At 35.8% G+C, this 21338-nt stretch overlaps 1 protein-coding gene across 1 annotated transcript in view; it reads left to right on the top strand.

Annotated features, from left to right (window-relative positions):
• Positions 1–20770, top strand: part of ENPP1 (ectonucleotide pyrophosphatase/phosphodiesterase 1) — an 85001-nt gene extending 64231 nt beyond the window's left edge. Inside the window, exons 14-25 of the mRNA XM_017533236.2 lie at positions 2298–2329; positions 3085–3212; positions 4334–4403; positions 5876–5963; positions 7072–7241; positions 8417–8468; positions 9764–9918; positions 11430–11559; positions 12605–12685; positions 13842–13974; positions 15439–15601; positions 19916–20770. Coding sequence (XP_017388725.1) covers positions 2298–2329; positions 3085–3212; positions 4334–4403; positions 5876–5963; positions 7072–7241; positions 8417–8468; positions 9764–9918; positions 11430–11559; positions 12605–12685; positions 13842–13974; positions 15439–15601; positions 19916–20086 — 1373 coding nt within the window. The 3' untranslated portion in view covers positions 20087–20770. The remainder of the gene's footprint in view (positions 1–2297; positions 2330–3084; positions 3213–4333; positions 4404–5875; positions 5964–7071; positions 7242–8416; positions 8469–9763; positions 9919–11429; positions 11560–12604; positions 12686–13841; positions 13975–15438; positions 15602–19915) is intronic.
• The last annotated feature ends 568 nt before the right edge of the window (positions 20771–21338 follow it).

Raw genomic sequence — 21338 nt, 5'->3', positions numbered from 1 at the left:
GAACCCAGGAGGCAGAAGTTTCAGAGAGCTGAGATCATGCCACTGTACTCCAGCCTGGGCAACAGACTAAGACTTGATCTCAAAAAAAAAAAAAAAACCTTCCTCTAAATCATTACTTCTTTAAACTAAAGGAAATCAGGGGTTAATTTTGTTCATGATTAAATCTCTAATGCAGATCTTTTGTATGGGAATTGATTTTATGGGACCGGATGTGAGAACACAACTCTAACCACTTACCTATTGGTTATTCATGTGCTAAGCATATTATTTGATGAGCGTGGTGCAATTTTATGTTGAAGTGTGTGTATACTTTTATATCAGATTAAAGATTATACTAGAAAAAAATTGAAGAGAAAAATCCAGCTGCATTTATTCAAGCTTAATTTTAAATGACTTACTTAGTTTGGGAATAATAGTCTGTTATGAGGAGGAATGCTGACAGAAATGATTAATTCTATAGGCAATTGATTCCTATCCTCAGAAATGCCTCCCTTAAACCATTTCAGAAACAATAAAGAATGTATCTTTTAAATAGGGAGGAATGAATTTCATATTCTCTCTTGACTACATGTGGTACACAAACTGCCAAAAAATGTTTTAAGATATTTATTCTTTTGCCAGTCAAGTGTATTTCATAACTGTTTCTACCTCTGTTATCCACCTCTCTTTTTGATTACCATCCATGATAACTTTCAGATATGTAGAGCAAATTATGTCTTTTTGATATAGTTAACTTTGAAACAGAAAGAGAATAAAATTTTCTGACAATTACCAGAATTGGTTTAGATTGGGCTATTTGGTAAGATATGTTTCAATAGATACATACTGTTGTCTATTAATGAAGAAAACAGCTTTCACTGCAGGAAAATGGTTATGCAGATATATTTACACAGTGTCACAAAGCACAGCCTCCATATGCATAACATCCGGTTTTAACTAGTATTTTTTTAAATTCAGAAAAGTAGTACGTGACTGTTATAAAAACCTGTTATTTATAAAGACAGTACAGACAGGCCAGCTGCAGTGGCTCACGCCTGTAATCCCAGCACTTTGGGAGTCCCAGGCGGGCGGATCACAAAGTCAAGAGATCAAGATCATCCTGGCCAACATGGTGAAACTCTGCCTCTACTAAAAATATGAAAATTAGTTGGGCGTGGTGGCACACGCCTGTGGCCCCAGCTACTTGGGAGGCTGAGGCAGGAGAATCACCTGAACCCAGGAGGTGGAGGTTGCAGTGAGGTGAGGTTGCACCTCTGTACTCCAGCCTGGTGACACAGAACAAGATTCTGTCTCAAAAAAAAAAAAAAAAAAAAAAAAAAAAAAAAAAAAAAAAAAAAAAAAAAAAAAAAAAAAAAAACCTCTAGAGGAAATAGCAGTCTCCAGAATAGTAGTTGCCAGAGCTGTTTGGGATGGGATAGCTAAGCTGTAGCCATTCCCTTATCACAGTTATACCCTCAAGTTTCACAAATTAAAGCAAAAACTATATGTGTACATCATTTTACAGAAATACATGAAATGTATTTCTGTAAAATTGTACTTTTATCTTGATAATTTTCTCAAACTTATATAATGTTTGGCTAAAATAAAATCTAGGAAGCTAGGTAGTTACTGAATCGTAGTACAAACTACCCTAAGTAAATTCATGTGCATACTATGCAAATTCAGTTTTTAAATTAGCCTACTTGCCTTCTCTTTGAAGTTTGCTCATGCCCTTCTTATTTCAAAATTCTAGAACTATCATTGAATGTTGAATTATACAAAGTAAAAAGTAACAGCTTCCCACCTGAAGTCCTCCAACTGGACAACTCATTTCCCTTCTCTAGAAACGCCCACTGTTAAGCTTGGACTGTATCTTCCTAGATAATGGCAATGCATTTACAAAACACATACAATTTTTGTTTTTGCACAGTGAAACCATACCAGATCTACATGGATAGTTCCTTCGGGGGATGGATAGATATTTGTTGCTAAATGGATGGAGAGATGGTTGGACAGGTGAATGGATAGTTAGATGGGTGAATGGATATGTGGTTAACAGGTGGAGGAATAGGTAGATGTTCTGTAACTTGTCTTTTCATTTAACAATATGACTCTATGTCATGGGAGTCATTACAGGGTGATACCTAAAGGTCTGTCTAATTCCTTTCAGTGGCTATCGTGTAATGACTTAAATGAGCTTTTTAAAACCTGCCTTGGTATTTAAATACAGAGTTTGAATCTGACATTGTACATTTTTGTGTTATCTTTTAATTATAGCACACCATCTACTATTAATTCTTATGTTTGTTTCCCTCCAGTTAACTATGAAGCCATCGCTCGAAATCTTTCTGTGAGTGTCTTTATTTTCCATTATCTAGTTATTTTTAGATTTGTATAATATATATTGAAAGAAAAGTTTCAACATCTGTTATTGGAATTGAAGGATTAGAATATTTTAGTAATCTGGGCCAACATGTAAATGCTGTGTAGTCTAAAGATCTTTAAGGTTGTGTCCCAATGATCTAAGTTTGAAAAATTTTTAAGAGTTATTTATTGGCATTGTGAAATTTATATGAGAAGAAATAATTTTAAAACTATTTACAAGAAATAATTTTTAAAGTAAAAGGAAAAACCCTATAGCTGTACCACCATAAACACCATTAGCATTATGATATATTTCCTTCCAGTCTTTTTTTATGCCGTAACAAAATAAGCTTCTATACTAATGCTGAGTTACGTATACTACATTTTATACTCATACATTTTAAATCTGCAAGAAAACACAATTGCAATTACAAGGATGTTTGAAAATAGAATCCTCAGCGGTAACTTGAATGTGATCTAGTGACAGTCTGAGCTCTGGGGCTTTTATGCGGTAATAATTATGATTTCCTCTTAATGTTTCAAGTAGTTTGGAAGATTTACCTTGTACTTTATACAAGCTGTAAGAACTTTTAGCTGTTTTTCCATCTCTGACTTATTGGACAGGCTGATGAAATGTTTGTGAAGAAAAATTTCATAAGAAGTTAGAAAGCAATTTCAAGAAAAGTTGACACGTTTGATATTAGGGAAATAATAGTTTTTCTTTGCTGTTTGTAATTTCAGTGCCGGGAACCAAACCAGCACTTCAAACCTTACCTGAAACATTTCTTACCTAAGCGTTTGCACTTTGCCAAGAATGATAGAATTGAGCCCTTGACATTCTATTTGGACCCTCAGTGGCAACTTGCATTGTAAGTTCCGATAGTCTCCCAGGTAAACTTAGCCTGATCTGTTAGTGATTCGGGGTAACCACTGAGCCCTTTTTAACAATACTGTTATGTGAAAACTGTGTAAGTATGATTCTCTTCACTCTAATCCAGGATTTCTCATGTCGGCCTATGGATGTTTGAGTTGGATAATTCTTTGTTGTGGAGAGCTGTCCTGCACACTGTGGGATATTTGACAAGGATCCTTTACTTCTCCCCACTAGCTGAAAGTAGCATCTTTTCTCCAATGTGACAATCAAACATGCCCCTCAGCATTGCCAAAAGTTCCCTGGGGAGGAGGGATCACCCAGACTATCCTTGGCTAAGAACCATCGTTCGGGCCTTTCATGTCCATATTGATTACTTCTTATAATCTGCATTTGTTACCGCTTGCCATTGCATCTCTTCTACACATTACAGTTTGTCTAATTGTGCCTCCAAAGCCCAGCAAACAGTTGGTGAAAGTACTTTACTTTATAATGAATAACTATCTTTGTTATACACAATCAATAAACTTTAGTTCATTAACTGTTTTGGTGGTTGCCAAGAAATTAGTCATGATACATTCCCCCTTCAAGCAAAACCTAAGCAGTGAACCAAAATCCAGTAAACAGGATTATACTGTCCCCACTCTTACTGGAGAGCTGGGCTTTTAGTTTTCAAAGAAAAAATACAAAAGGAGAAATGATCCTACTCTCATGGGAGAACTAATATTTAGTAAATATCTAAATACCATGTTGCAAGCATTTCTTTAGGCTACGTCATTATTTTTACGAATAACCAACATGAGAAATTGAAATCAAAGAAGATCGTTAAATCTGTGTGAATTCACAGGTAGTTAATCGCACAGCCAATGTTCAAAACCACTTCTCTCTTGATGCTAGTGGTTTTTCTCCTGTGTACTATATTGATTATAGTTTATTTGTCCATAAAATAAAAGATAGAGGTGACTTGTTAATGCTTTTCAAAGCCAGGTGGTTTTATTTACTTTTTTGTTGGTTTATCAGAATAGTTACATACTTTTTATTAATGAAAATAATGTTATGATTATTAATTATGTTTTATGAAGGGACTTTACAGTTTTGATTCATATATGTCAAAATTAGGAATCCCTCAGAAAGGAAATATTGTGGAAGTGGATTTCATGGCTCTGATAACACATTTTCAAATATGCAAGTGAGTAAATCTATTATACTTAATTGGCTTAAATCTAAAGAAAAAATGATATATGAAGTTTGAGACTTGAAAACAGACTGTGATTATATTTCTTGAATGAGAATTAATGAAACATATTTTCATAAAGCTACTTTTCTTTGAACTTTAAAGAATTTTGTTAAAATTTTATATTCATTGGCTATTACTGAAAAGTCAAAAAACATGAGATGTTAATAAGGATGTGGAGAAAAGGGAACACTTATACACTGTTGAAGGGAATGTAAATTAGTACAACCTTTATGGATCACTGTATAGAGATTTCTCAAAGAAATAAAAATGAAACCATGTCTCAATCTAGCAATCTCACTACTGGGTATCTACCCAAAGGAAAAGAAATCATTTTACAAACAGACACCTGCTCTCATATGTTTATCGCAGCACTGTTCACAGAAGTAAAGTCATGGAATCAACCTAAATATTTATCAATGGATGATTGGATTAAAAACGTGGTATATGTGTGAATATATGTATATATGTACATATATATGTATATGATGGAATAAAATGTGACATGTGTGAATATATGTGTGTATGTACATATATATATATGATGGAATACTGCTCAGTCATAAAAAAGAATGAATTCCTGTCCTTTGCAGCAACGTGGATGGAATTGGAGGCCATTATCTTTAGTGAAATAACTCAAACAGAAAGCCAGAAACCGCATGTTCTCACTTGTAAGTGGTAGCTAAACAGTAGGCACACATGGACATACAGAGTGAAATAACAGACATTGGAGACTCCCTAAAGGCGGGAGGGTAGAAGGAGTGTGAGGGATGAAATACCATTTACTGGGTACAATGTACACTATTCAGGTGATGGGTAACCAGACTTCACCACTATGCAGTATATCCATGTAACATAACTATACCCATACCCCTAAATCTATAAAAATTAAAAATTTAATAAAATTTTATATTCATATTTCATGAACATATGACTTATATATCCTATATTTCTAATAATTATTTTTCATATTTTGTGCTCTGATAAGAATATTGCTTTACAGTTGAAGAAAGCCAGTGATATAATAGATAAGAAAGTATCATACTTACGTTCAGAGAAGAGATATCTTACATTTACTCAGCACTTTAACATTTTCAAGATAAACTTACAATAATTATCAAATTTGATTTCTGCAGCACTGTGTAAGGTGGGCAGGGTGATGTTTGTATTGTGTCATAGATTAAAAAAATTTTATCATTCATTTGGTTCTGATTGTCAAGTCCAGAATTGTAATAAAACTAAGAGACATATCCTGGATTATATGTGTGATAGGGTTAAAACTATATTTCCCACAAAGTCTACCAGGCATGGTAGTTTTCCTCTTATCATAACCAGTTTGTATATGTACAATGTGGATAACAGAATTTTTTGGACCAACTTGTAGACAGCTGAAATGCACTGATAAACTTTCTTTTCTGGCCATCTAGGCCCTCTTTATTGGCTATGGACCTGGATTCAAGCACGGCACTGAGGTTGACACCTTTGAAAACATTGAAGTCTATAACTTAATGTGTGGTAAGTGTGAATGGGTGGCTTTTTTCCCTTCTGAAAACAGACCTGAAATAGGATTATCAAAAGCAAATCACATTGTAGGCAACTTTGTGGAGATGATGGTGAGACAAGACAGATTTTTACCTTTTCCCTGACTCAGACCCACTGAAGAAATGTGGGGAATGTGTCATCTTATTACTTATCTGTTTCACTAGGCTGCATGCTGGTAAAGTACACCACTCACAGCAGGCTGGTCTGCACACCCCCAGTGCCCAGCACTTACACCCTTGGTTTAATGATTTGATTCTTGGCTCAGAGCAGTGATAGAAGTCATAGAAGAGACTTGGGTGCAGTGCAAGGTGTACAAAATTGGTGGAACTTCTGGTAGCTGTAATGGTTGGATGTGGGTCAATGTCAGGGTTGTGGAAATGAAAGAGGAACACATTAGGGATATTCTTAGTTACTTTATACTTTCTGAAATAGTCCTTTTAGGGTGAAGCATTGTGTTTTAAATATTAATTTCTTATTCTGATAATGGTCCTAAGCATTTGCAAAGCCTTAACTATGTCTTAAGTACAGTTGTTTTAGTGGGAGCCTATATAGTTTAAATGAGTTAATATATCCTAAAATACTTAAAAGCACCTGGCATATAGTAAGTGCTTACTACAGAAGTATTTGCTCTTACTACTTTTAAGAGTATGAGTCTTAGACAAAGCTGGTGTTGAATTCTAGATCTTCCAGTTAGTAACTTTGAGAATTGGGGAAAAACACTTTGATTACTCATCTACCAAATATTGATGATAACTTCTTAAATTGTTTTGGGGAATAAATAAGAAAATATATGAGTACCATGATTGGCATAAAATACGCATTCAACAGGCGGTGACTGTAGTTATTGTCCACTTTAAAATTCAGAAATTTTGTGGTGAAGTACAGCATGCATATCAGTATTTCTATTAAAGATAGCTTAGTCTTAAATACTCTAAAACCCAAGAGAGTTTTATACTTTTATTTTAGTTAGAATAAAGGACTCATATATTTGATTTTTAAAAAGTAAAGATGATGGTACATATCTCCTATTTATTTGGTTTTGAAACATCTAAGTAACTCTCCCATTCTTAAAATTATGCAGATTTACTGAATTTGACACCAGCTCCTAACAACGGAACTCACGGAAGTCTTAACCACCTTCTAAAGAATCCTGTTTATACCCCAAAGCATCCCAAAGAAGTTCATCCCCTGGTACAGTGCCCCTTCACAAGAAACCCCAGAGATAACCTTGGCTGCTCATGTAACCCTTCGGTAAGTATCATCAAGAAGTTCGGTCCAGCATGTATAGTTTATAGCACCCTCTGCATAGCATGTGCTGTAGAAGTACTTAATAATCAAGTTAGAATGTAGGAGTGGGGGTAGGTAAACATATATTTTACTTCTAGAAGGCACATGCAGAACTTCTGTAACATATCTATTCTCTTTCTAGTTTTTGCATTTTCAGCTCTTTTTTTACTTGCTTGGTGCTATGACTTGACTTGGGTGCAGGTGTGGAGAAGTCCTGCTCAGTCCTTGAGCATCCTGAGTTAGGGCATCTGTGCTGTTACTCTAGTAGTGTGGTCATGAGAACATAGTAAACCAATCGCTGTATATATCTTTTTAAAAATACAATTCAGGTTATTCAAATGTAGGAAGAAAAAATATCTTTTTTTGAAATGAATATGTGACATATGAATATATTACACTGTCCCTTTTCACTTCCATGTTATAATATATCATTGTAAAAAGATAAAAATACTAGACAAGTTATGAACAAAATTGATAAAATCCACAAATATAGCAATTTAGAGAATAGTTTATGCTTTACCTTTTGTTTTATACTTGAGTTACACTAGAGGAAAGACTGTTGGAGTGTATAGATAAGAATTATAAGGCAGCAGTCAATATTCTTATTTTTTAATTCCTGGTGTGATGCTTATGCTAACAATTTTTGCAGTTATCATTCCTTCCCTTCTGTCCTCCTCATCAAAAAAAAAAAAAAAAAAAAAGTCACTTCTGGCTTGTGTGGTGGCTCACACCTATAATCCCAGTACTTTGGGAGGCCGAGGTGAGAAGATTGCTTGAGACCAGGAGTTCGAGACCAGACTGGGGAACATAGTGAGACCCCCGTCTGTATAAAAAAATTAAAAAAATTAGCTGGGCATGGTAGCATACGCCTGGAATCCCATTTACTTGGGAGCCTGAGGTAGGAGGATTGCTTGAGCCCAGGAGGTCGAGGCTGCAGTGAGTCATGATTGCACCACTGCACACCAGCCTGGGTAAGAGTGAGGCTCTTGTCTATAAAGAGAGAGAAAAAATCCACTAATACAAGACTATTGTAAATGATCTTTTGTTCTATGTTGGATTAATCAATCAATAGCATTTCTATGTTACAAAAATTAAAATATGTCTCTCAGTCCTTAAAAATAATTTATGACCTTTTTTAGATTTTGCCAGTTGAGGATTTTCAGACACAGTTTAATCTGACTGCGGCAGAAGGTAAGACATGCTACTCTCAAGCGTGGAATGTGAAGCAGGCTTTTTCTCAACACTGTGAAATGCAGAGAACTGGTTTGGGGGCATTATTTGAGAATAACCAATGAAATGAAGGGAGTTCTGGAGGACCAGCTGATGAAACATAGAGATTTATTTGCTTGACAGTTTAGACTGTTAGGCATAAGGAAAGAAGAGATATTTTGCAATGGATATTGTATGGAACATATTTAGTGGAAGCTGAATCACACTTTATGAACATGATGGAAGTATTCTGAAATTTTTGATGACTTCTCTAAGTTGATAGAGCCTCAGATTCCCATTTGAAATACCTAAGTTTCTGTCTCACCTGGTTCTTAATCATACAAGATTATAAATGTATTTATTGATCTAAAGTTATTTCTTCATCCCTTTTGACTAAAAATAAAAAATATAAAGACAGCTGATGAAAGTTTACACTTATGACTTGAATGTTCAGGGTCACCGTAATATATTTTCTCATCCTTAAGTTACTTGGCATACATTTTTTTTTCTATTGGAATAAAGAATAAATTCTGCATTAATTCTGATGTGAGCTTGTCTGTATAAAATCCCTATGTAAATGTTAGAATTAGAAAAGTCTTTGATATCCCCAAGGTGGCAAAGTATTGTGGTGAATGATGGCACTTTCAGAACTGAGTAGACTCAAGTTTGAATATGAGCTTAGATACTGTATATTATGTGGAACATATAGTATGAAGTATTCCCTGTCAGCTGCTGTTTCCTCATCTGTAAAATGGGCATATAACCTTAATTCATAGGGAGATGTAAAAATCAGTTATATGATGTGTACCAAGCACTTGACATTTGGAAAAAGGGCAATAAATAATATCTATATTGTTATTATTTAATATAGTTTAGTCTCATAATTTCTTTTCTGTACTTCTGCTTTCCAAGTATACATATCATCCAAAAAATTTGCTTTCTGGAGTGTGTCCTAAAGAATAAGTAACTAGAATAATACTACATAATTTTTAGTAATATAACTTTGAATTAACTGGAATATTTAGCAATTTCATATAGTGTCCTCTTGGTATCTCAATATTACATTGACTTTAGAATCTTTATAGGCAAAAATTACAGTGAACCTCACTTGTCTTCTTAATTGTTTATGCTTCTATTCTTTATAATTAGTTTTTTTAAATAGTCCAAAGTAAATCTTCAATATGGTCAAGTAGAGGAAACGATTAGATGAGAGTATCACACCGTATATTGTCATATAATGTACACTAACTACATTTATTTTTATCCTGTGACCCAAGAGAAGATTATTAAGCATGAAACTTTACCCTATGGAAGACCCAGAGTTCTCCAGAAGAAAAACACCATCTGTCTTCTTTCCCAGCGCCAGTTTATGAGTGGATACAGCCAAGACATCTTAATGCCCCTTTGGACATCCTATACCGTGGACAGAAATGCAAGTATTTGTCACCTCTTTCTCTATGTGTGGCTGTTTCAAATGAACGATTAGGCAGAACATTGAATGCATTGTTTCTCACTGTTAACCTTGGCTTTATCCTCAGTTTCCACATTAGAGGAACACTGAACAGGGAGTCAGAAAAATTACATTCCAGTTCAAGCTGTGCCACGAAGCAGCTGCCTGACTTTGAGAACTCAGACCAGATTTCTTCTGTGAAATGAGGGTTGTGTAGTAAAGAATTCTCTTTTGCCTCCCTGCCCCCAGTTTTGATATTTTATGATTTTGATTTATAATTGCATGAAATCAGCCTTAGGACCAGTCACTGTTACCCATTTCTAAATACATGGCTATCTGAGGGCAAGTATTTCCTTCAGCTGCTCAAATCTAAGGGGGCCTCACTGTTTGGCAAAGCTGTCATTATCACTCAGTAACATCATTACAAGACATCTATAGGAAGACTCACCAGGGAGAAGCCAGAATCCCACCCACCACCAACACCAGAGGAGGTAGGACTTGAAAGGAGTGAGGGCAAATATCTCAAAATAAGAGCAGCCTTCCCCCTTACTTGTGGCCTCCCAGGTGCTCTAGTAGAAGGAGGAATGGTGAAGGCGATGGTCCTAGAAAGAGAAGGGGAAGAGATGAGATTGTGATCTTACGAGGAATAAAATTTTAAACTGGGCTGAAACTGAAAGTGACAGGAAGGTATGGAATGCCCCAAAGGGAAGGACAGAGGGATTTGAGAGAGCATCCTTGAGGGCAGCTGTTGAATTTTAAAAATAAAACTATTTACTAATCAGTGAGACTGCTAAATAAAAAGATAGGGATACGTGTGTTTATATATAATTTCTATGTTAAAAATATATGATACCTACATATATTTATATAAAGTTTCTTGAACTTTGATCTTTAAAATTTTTCAAGACTGTCTTTAAATACCAAACAACATTTTTTGATTTTGTAATTGATCAGTCTACACCATTTTTTATAGGCACCTCATTCTGTTTATCAATATTTATACCTGAATTATGGTGCTCCTTGATTCCATTTTGTTTTCTTCTGTAATTAAAAAGCGTGACTTTACAGTCATCGTGATGCTTGAGGTTTTTCCACTGCTGTTCAGTGACTGTCTCCCTTGCCCCACCAGCTTTTGGCACTGTAATTGGCTGTGGAAGATAGACTCAGATGTCTAAAAATCGACATTTTACTATGTAAGAGCTTAAAATTATATAGATCAAAACATTATAAACATTATTTCGTATTAGCACAGCAGAATCTGAAGATATTTGCACATATGTGACAATTAGTATCTTTAATATTGTGAAGGATTTTTACACTTTAGTTAGAAAAAAAGGTGAATATACTAGTAGGAAAATGGGAAAATAGTGAAGGACATGACCTGACAGCTGGAACTGTGTAATTTCATGAGGTAGTTCACCTTTCAGTATTAATAAAGCGGTTTCCTTTTCTGTGCCTGATATGTGAGAGTTCTTTTTCATTTTGTTCTTTAGGACAGTTTCTCTACAGAAGACTTTTCTAACTGTCTCTACCAGGACTTTAGAATTTCCCTTAGTCCTGTTCATAAATGTTCATTTTATAAAAATAACACCAAAGTGAGTTACGGGTTCCTCTCCCCACCACGTAAGTTCCTTTCTCTCCTGACCATCCCTTTTCTTACCCTCTTCTCTTCCTTTTCATTTTCTTTCTTGTTTATCCTACCATACATTATAGGGTAACATATGTAGCTTTGTTTATTTGTTGGTGAAAAACTGTGAATTTGGTCTATAACTACCGAGGAGAAAATTTTAATCATCTAAAACTTGAATTTTATAAAACTGTATTTTTGTTGGGAGGGTGGTTGATTCTGTGCAGTTACAATAGGCAGAACACTTTATACTTCCCTTCTGCATTTCTTTTAAACAGAATTAGAGAAAATTTTAAAGTTGGAAGAATATATCAAGACTTTTAGGAAGAAGATCTAACTTTGTTGTTTAAAAAGAAAATGCGATTGTCAGAGAACTGGGTAAAGGTAGAGGCTTAAGCATGCTTGCTTTTTCACTGATGCAGAACCTCTAGGGAATGGTTTTTTTTTGAAGCTAAGGTTTCTGTTTTTTGAAATGGCAAATTTGTATGTTAATGAGAAGCCATTTTGGGGCCAGCCTTAAAAGGCAAACATCAGAAAGCTCCAGGTACTCCAATACCATCAGCATCCGGTTCATTCCCAGAGTATGTGTCTGAAGTCAGAACCTGGCTATTGCATTGTAAAAATAGACCAGGCCCAAGCCTCAAGTTCATACAGAAAAGACTTGTATGGCATTTCGAGACAGACATTCTGTGATGTTTTTTCTGGTTAGCAGGTGTTGTTCTAGAGCCAGATGTTCTCTTTTTTGTTTTCACTATGAAAAAGTTTAAGGAAAGAAGATTGTCAGCACAATTCCTTTTAGTTGAAATAAGGCTAATCAAGTTTGAATATGTTTAATTTGGAGCTCTTGTTATTAAAGTTTCTGTTTCTTTAAAACATCTTGTAAAGACTTTTTTATTTGTAAAGGACTTGAGCAAACACACTACATTTTCCCTTGACCCAGTACCTGGGAAAGTTTTACAGGTTTAAGATAGTACTCAACTAGTTTTTAAAAATGTTCCCCCTACCATGAGATATCTAATTTGTCCTCTTTTCTCCTTGTAGAACTAAATAAAAATTCAAGTGGAATATATTCTGAAGCTTTGCTTACTACAAATATAGTGCCAATGTACCAGAGTTTTCAAGGTAAAAAATGTTAACTCTATATTTGATAATTTTAATGAATTTCTGCACATATAGGCATAATTCATTTGTAATAGGACTTATGATCTAAATTAAATGAATTAATACCAAATATATTCTTAAAGGTTTGTTTATCTTTGAGAATACTAGTACACAAAAATTCTACAAATATTAGAATTATCGTATATTCCAGTATCCATTCTGCTTTATATTTAAGTGTTTGTAAACATTTTTGGTAAGAAAGTATGTGATGTTCTTCCTAAACTTATCAGGCTAATACAGCCTGCTAACACTTATATTAATTTTCATTTGGCTTTCATGCTTAACTTTTTGGAAGCTCTTGATAATTGTTTTTGTTTTCAAATGAATAGCTTTTATATCATCATTAACTATTGCAGCATTTGACTTTTACAGCAATAAAAATAGTCACACTTAATTGATGTATAGAATATCAAAATATAAGCATGTAAGAAGTTTTTAGTCTAATTTATATCTAGAATATTTGCGAATATTTCAAAGTTAATATTCAGCTATTAATAGGAAATCTGAATAATATACCTCATTTGTGATCTTGCTGTGCTTTAGTGATGACAATGATCACAATTTCAGCATGATGTACTTGTTCAGTAATGCCTCAAATAGAGTTGAGTTCAACATTTGTCTGTGAGTCGTTTCAAAGGCCAAAGCTGAACAATGAATTTTTGGCCTGACACTAAGATTGGAGCCAAGGCTGGGTGTGGTAGCTCATGCTTGCAGTCCCAGCACTTTGGGGAGGCCAACTCGGGAGGACTGCTTGAGGCCAGGAGTTCGAGATCAGCCTGGGAAACAGTGACACCTGGTCTCTAGTCTCTACAAACAATTTTAATTAGCTGAGCATGGTGATGTGCACCTGTAGTCCTAGCTATTCTGGAGACTGAGTCAGGAGCATCTCTTGACCCCAAGAGTTTGAGGTTGCAGTGAGCTATGATTGTGCCATGCACTCCAGCCTGGGTGATACAGCAAGACCCTGTCTCTAAACAAAGCAAGACAAAGACTGAAGCCAAACTTGACATTATTTATTATAAATGCTAATTTTGAATCATGGTGTTAATTTATTTCACATGACAACATGGTACTACCTTGTTCTTCTGAAAGTACACCGTCTTCTATTTTGTTTCAGTTATATGGCGCTACGTTCATGACACCCTACTGCGAAAGTATGCTGAAGAAAGAAATGGTGTCAATGTCGTCAGTGGTCCTGTGTTTGACTTTGATTATGATGGACATTATGATCCTTCAGAGATTCTGAGGCAGTAAGAACATACTTCATTACTCTCAAAAATGGGTATCAAATGGGATTACCATCCAGTTGAGTCAACAGAAACTTTTTTATTCAGTGTCATGTATTTATGTGTATAACACTGCTGACTACACAGGAAGCCTCTTGAAATATCTGATTAATGTTGACGTTTTGCTCAATGTTCAATAAAATATTTTTAGATGAAAGAAGTAGTGTTTCTCACCCATTCAGTTCAGTTGAATAATTTTTGAGCTCAGTTTAAATGTTCAACTCAGTGCTTAAGATCTGTGTGGCTGATTGTTAAGGTATGATCTTAATGATACTGTCAGTCGGAAGATGAAGAATTCTGTGGTTGACTACAGGTATCCTGAGTCTAGGAATGAATAGGGTTGTAAAGCTATAGTGCTTGGAGTCTGGTGCCCTTGGGGGTGAATGGTATGGTTTTTACTCAACTCTGGCTGGAGGGGCATGATACAAAGCAACCATCTGGAGGAAACCATCAGTGGCGCTTTTTTAAAAAAAAGAGAGGGAGAGAACATTTTAGAAACTGATTGATCTTTATTAAAACAATACAGTGTTTTTGGAAGCAATTCTGCTGTTAAGTCTGTAGGAAAAAGACTGAGATTCAGCCCCTCTCAGAACTTTCCTACGCTCCCAGGCTGACTTAGATATATGTGACTTACAAAATATATCAGAAAGCACATCAGTTTGTAAAGTTACAGATCTTACTTTCCTTTGAGGCATATACACTGTAGCACTAGAGTGGATAAAGAAGAGAACCGCATGTGCTCCCTACCCACGGCTTCACCCAGAGCTCTCTGTTTAAATCTGTTTTATAGATTATGATTCTACATAAGGTCATATTTGAAAACAATGATCCCACTACCTTAAATTTTGAAAGATGCTGAAAAAAACAAACACAGCCTTAAAACAAAAGGAAATAAGAGAATGACTATGAGGTAAAGATGTTTGGGACATCTTTGATAATATACTGTAGTTAAAAAAATTAAGTTTTGAAGATAAGGAAGAAAATCCAGTTAAAACAAACAATTCATGACAACACACCTCCCTGAAGAAGCTAATATAAAAAAATCCCTAACCAGTTCTTTCTCTGCCCACTGTTTGTCTATAATGGTCTAGAAGTTAAGACTATCAATAATGGGCGTAGGTGTTAAAAAATGATCTTTTCTTTAGTGTTTCAATTTCAGTGTCTTTAGGTAGTACTTAAAGAATTCCAAAAGTCAATAAATTTCTACAGAAAATAAAAAGTATTTGGACTGTGTTTATCTGCCTGTCTTCTAATTATTACACTCAGTCTGGCAGAATATGTTGAGTGACTGTGATTACTAGCTTCTTATATTTAATTATTTGTTTGAATTTGATTTTTATATGTATTAAAAACATCCTCTACTGAAATATTCATCAAGAAAAAAGATAGTTATTTCTTTCTTAAAATGAATATTGGCATATTTTACAGAAAAAGAAGAGTCATCCGTAATCAAGAAATTTTGATTCCAACTCACTTCTTTATTGTGCTAACAAGCTGTAAAGATCCATCTCAGACTCCTTTGCACTGTGAAAACTTAGACACCTTAGCTTTCATTTTGCCTCACAGGTCTGATAACAGTGAGAGCTGTGTGGTAAGTAGCTTTTGTATGTTTACTTTGCATATTGAAAATCTAAGCATATGCATATTTGTTTGTGTCATTTATCTGACATTCCAGTGAGAGAAGACACAGCACTTGAATACACATGGACTTTGAAATTACAGGATGCCTTAAAATTTGATCCTTTAAGATGACATATCTTTGGGGAAGACTACCCTCTTTTTTTTTTTTTTTAGTACCTTTTTTTTAATATTAAAATAATTCTAATTTGCATGTTTGTAGTCTGTTCTGGAGAGTCGGGAAATGGGGGACCTGATCCGGGATGGCTTTCCATAAGGCAAGGATGGGAGAAAGCCCTTGCCCCCTGGGAAAGTGCTGAGTGCACTTTGCTGCCAGAAACAAAGGATTCCACGTGCCATTCAAATACCCCTTGAAGGGCTTGAAACCCTTCTGGGCCTCTAAACAATCTAAAGAACTGACTTGGTCTAATAATCTCACCCATCTCCAACTCAGAGTCTGGTTTGAACTTTGATTCCTTAGTAAGAGGCATGGGGTGGAAGGTGGGGGTGGTACAGAGTGTCTGCATTTTTCATTTTCTTTCTTTTCTCTTTTTTTTTTTTTTAAAAGGTAGGGTCTTGCTTTGTTGCCCAGGCTTGTCTTAAACTCCTGGCCTCAAATGACCCTTTTACCTTGGCCTCCCGAAGTGCTGAGATTGCAGGCATAAGCCACCATGACTGGCCCCTTTGTCTGGTAAAGATATTAAAAATCAGATCAGAATAAAACTTTTTATGGCTTAACCACTAAATTCTAGGTTTATCTGAAGTATGGATTTTCTCGTATTTCAAAACTGGATTTATAATTTCAGAATATCAGCACTGTTATAAATCACTCTTCAAGTTAGACAACATTTCAAATTTTCTATATATCACTTAATTAAAAATCTTATCCTTCCTTATCCTCTTGTCATCCCAGTGTGTTTGGGAATAATGGTTTTATATTATCAATTTTTAAAATGTACATTGTAGATTTGGACATCAAGACTGCATAAAAGTTTCGCAATTTTTTTTTTTTTTTTGAGAAGAAGTCTCACTCTGTCATCAGGCTGGAGGGCAGTAGTGCAACCTCTGCTCACTGCAACCTCCACTTACTGGGCTCAAGTGATTCTCCTGCCTCAGCCTCCTGAGTAGCTAGGATTATAGGCACTTACCACCAAACCCAGCTAATTTTTGTATTTTTAGTAGAGAAAGGGTTTCACTATGTTGGCCAGGCTAATCTCGAACACCTGACCTCAGGTGATCCGCTGGCCTTGGCCTCCCAAAGTGGCGGGATTACAGGCGTGAGCCACTGCACCAGCCCATTTTAGCAATTTTTAAATTTTCTCTTATGATGAGCCAAAATATTTTTCTTTCAGAGTACTTCCCACATTTCCTATTTTTTTTCCATTGAAGTGACACCAAGTAAGTCTAGACCTGAATCTGCAAAAAGATTTAACTTTCATACCAGTTCCAATGGATGGGTTGTAGGTACCTGGAGTTAGGATCTTGAGACCTAGTATGACTCAGCAGCTGCATTCACTCATTCATTCACTATTTCTTCAATTCAGCCATTCATTCATTCCTCTGATATTTATAATCAGGTGCTCTAGATACTGAGGACACAGAAGGGAACAAAACAGTGAGCTTTTCTCTGGGCCCAGGAGTATAATACAAGTATAATACAATGCACCATTTGCCATCCCTGATGTGGTAGTCTTTCTGTGTATCATTAAAATTCATGAAGATATGTCTCTCCTTAATGGCTTCTATGATAAAGTTTTAGAATTACTTTTTCCTATAGAACACATTTCTCATCAAGTTATTTTCCCCTAATTATTCAGAATTAAGTACAGAATAGCAAGACTTTAACTAGTTGGCTGCCTGATGATTGTCTGACTCTGCTCAAAGTTGTCAATATTGTGAGCATTCTTGGACACATACAGCTATTCCTTCTTCATTATTTTCTTTCCTTTGAGAGATTATATTGTCATTGAATGTATCAGTTAGAGTAGAGTTCCGCAGCAAATAACAGAAACCCCTTTGCAGTGGCTTAAGCAAGTCAGGGGTTCCTTCTGGAACAGGAAGTCCAGCTGTACACAGTCCTTGGATGGCACTTTGGGTCAGCAGCACGATTAGGGACTCAGAACTTTTCCCTTTTTTTGCCCTACCTTTCTTAGCATGTGGCTTTGGCCCACTTGGGCTGAAGAGCGGCTTCTGCTTCTCTAATATCATATCTCAGTTCTGCCCCCAATTCATCCGAAAAAGAAGGCAGCCACAGGCATGTGCTTACATCTCATTGAGCAAAGTGATGTCAAGTGCCGTGAGTTAGGCATTGAGTTCCTTTCCCAACTCCAGCATTCCCAGTGCTATTATGCCACTACTGTAATGAGAACATTAATCAAATTCTACAATGGCACTGTGCCTAGGAGATACTAAATATTGAACTTGAACCAGTGAAGGGATTGTTTTAAGGTATATCATACAAACGTATTGATTCCTCTGTTTCATCTCTTAAAGTAATAACTAAGGATTAGTTGGAACAGATGCCTTGAATGTACTTTTTAATCTGTTCCTCTGAATGTTGGAACAGATGGCAATTATTGTCTGGTCAGGTAGTCCACTGAGTCAGGAATGTTCGCCCTTAGAGCTAGAGTAAGGATTGTTACAGAGAGGGAGACTGAGTACGGGGTAGTGGGTGGTTGGAGGCTAATGGGCAAACAGAGGTTGTTGGTCTGTTTTATATGTGAAATGTCTGTGTTTATCATTTTCAATGAGTAATGTCCCAAGAGTTACATGAACCTTTATTAAGAATGCCTTTAAAGTACAATCATAGCCCATGGACTAATGGATATATTCTTTGTCTAACTTTCCCCAGTGGCTAATTTCAGGAAAAATTAAGCTAACACATGGATGTGTGATTCCCATTCCTATTGCCTGCTTCAGTGACCACATTTCCTTCCATTTGCCAGAATATCAGTCTTTAATTCTTTTCAGATCTCATATCATTTAAGACTTTACCATCTCACCAGAAATGAAACTGTGCTTTACCACTTCCTCCAAGCCCATCTTCATGCATCTGTATCGATAAAACATTCTCATAGGAAGTAGTATTTGTGTAGTACATTTGCACATATCATTACATTTGATCCTCAAAACAGCCCGATGAGGAGGATACTGATACAGGAATCAAGATTTGTATGTTAAATAACTTGCCTTCGTTTACCTGGTAGATAGTCACAGAACCAGTCTCTTTTTAAAAATTTTCCAACTTTTATTTTAAGTTCAGGGATATGTGTACAGGATGTGCAGGTTTGTTGCATAGGTAAACGTGTGCCATGGTGGTTCTCTGCACAGATGATCCCATTACCCTGTTATTAAGCCCAGCATCCAATAGCTGTTTTTTCTGATATTCCTCCTTCCACCCCCTGCTCTCCAACAGGCCCCCAGTGTATGTTGTTCTCCCACATGTGTCTATGTGTTCTCATCCTTTGGCTCCCTCTTATAATTGAGAACATGTAGTGTTTGGTTTCCTGTTGCTAAGGATAATGGCCTCCAGCTCCATCCATGTCACTGCAAGGGACATGATCTTGCTCCTTTTTATGGCTGCATAGTATTCCATAGTGTACATATACCACATTTTCTTTATCTAGCCTATCGTTGATGGGCATGTAAGTTGATTCCATGTCTTTCCTATTGTGAATACTGCTGCACTAAACATATGTGTACATGTATCTGTATAACAGAACAATTTATATTCCTTTGGGTATATTCACGGTAATGGGATTGCTGGGCCAAATGGTATTCCTGCTTCTAGGTCTTTGAGGAATTGCCACACTGTCTTTAGTTCATAGTGGTTAAACTAATTTACACTTCTACCAACAATGTAAAAGCATTCCTTTTTTCCACAACCTTACCAGCATCTGTTGTTTTTTGACTCTTTTATAGTAGCCATTCTGAGAACCAGATTCTTTACATTCATTCCCATATTCTTTCTATCATGCCATGGAATTTGTTTTCTCACTTTTTTTTTAATCCCACACCATTGAAGTTTCTTAAACCCATGTAATGCGTGATCATCTGTTCCAGGTATATATATTTTTTCCAAACTTGTACAATTAATTAAACAGACATGCATGGTATGTATTAGAAGGACAGCTACTCAAGAGGAGAGATAATGCCTAACAAATCATGTGGCATGTTCCACTTCAGAGCTGAAATCTCATAAATGATTAAACTGGGGAGATGGAGCGCTTATAGAGGTGAACTGAGCGTTCTCTTGGTAACTTTTCTTTTATATTTCCTATTCTCCTAGCATGGGAAGCATGAATCCTCATGGGTTGAAGAATTGTTAATGTTACACAGAGCACGAATCACAGATGTTGAGCACGTCACTGGACTCAGCTTCTATCAACAAAGAAAAGAGCCAGTTTCAGACATTTTAAAGCTGAAAACACATTTGCTAACCTTTAGCCAAGAAGACTGATATTTTTTTAATTCCCAAACACCATAAATCTTTTTGAGAGAACCTTATATTTTATACAGTCCTCTATCCACACTATTGCGTTGTTCAGAAACTATCGACCAGAGTTAGAACGGAGCCCTCGGTGACACGGACATCTCAGGGAAACTTGCGTACTCAGCACAGCAGTGAGAGAGTGTTCCTGTTGAATCTTGCACATATTTGAATGTGTAAGCATTGTATACATCGATCAAGTTTGGGGGAATAAAAACAGACCACACCTAAAACTGCCTTTTTGCTTCTCTTAAGGGAGAAGTAGCTGTGAACATTGTCTGGATACCAGATATTTGAATCTTACTGTTGGTAACAAACCTTGATGTATTGGGCAAACAGTAGATTTATCGGTAGGATTGGGGTAGCCCATGTTACGTGACTATCTTTATGAGAATTTTAAAGCGGTCAGGATTTCTTTTAACTTGGAGTTTCATTTCTTTTCATTTTAATCAGAAAAAAAAAAAAATTAACAGAAGCCAAAATACTTCTGAGACACTCTTTCAATCTTTGTTGTGTATCCCCTCCAAAGCCAAATTATTAATCTTGGGTTTTTGTTTTTCCTTTTTTAATTTTTTTGATTGGATTATTTTAGATTTAATGATTCACATGAGTTCAACTTCAAGGAAAGATCTTTGGCTATACTTACCTATTATAGTCTTACTCTGTATTAAAAAATATATATATTCCCATCTTGCTTACTGGTAATTAACATAGGTTTAAAATTGCTTTAAGTGTGGCCCTTTAGACTGCTAAAATTGTATCTTATGTTGGCAAAACTTCAGAGCACCGGTCAGCACATGCAAGGTGCCATTTTTTACTGAGATGGTGGGAGTGTTTCTCTCCGCGCAAGACTTCCTCTAGCAGCAACAGAGCTGTTCTCTGTTGAGCGGTTCATTTTGAAGTTCCATAGTTTAAAGAGAACATGTCACCAATCACCTCACATCTTCTTGGTGGACATGAAAAATGGCACAATGACCTTGATTACTACCTTGACTGTACCTTTTTGTCCCTACCTGTGAGCCATCTAAGATTTCATTAACTTTTAGGCTACCTAGGTCCAATTTAGGTATAATATTAGTACACCAAAAATTTTTATATGTTCTTCATATGGCCATTCTTCAACAACCTAAAGGCCAGCTGCAAAGACCTTTGAAAAATACAATTTGCAACTGAAAATTATGTAATAATTTAGGAAGTTTCATTTTTTTTTTTTTAAGTCCTG

This window comes from Cebus imitator, unplaced genomic scaffold, assembly GCF_001604975.1.
Source record: "Cebus imitator isolate Cc_AM_T3 unplaced genomic scaffold, Cebus_imitator-1.0 Scaffold81, whole genome shotgun sequence".
Taxonomy (NCBI): Eukaryota; Metazoa; Chordata; class Mammalia; order Primates; family Cebidae; genus Cebus; species Cebus imitator.
The sequence above is the reverse complement of the archived record's forward strand: the minus strand, read 5'-3'. Positions and strand labels throughout refer to the sequence as shown.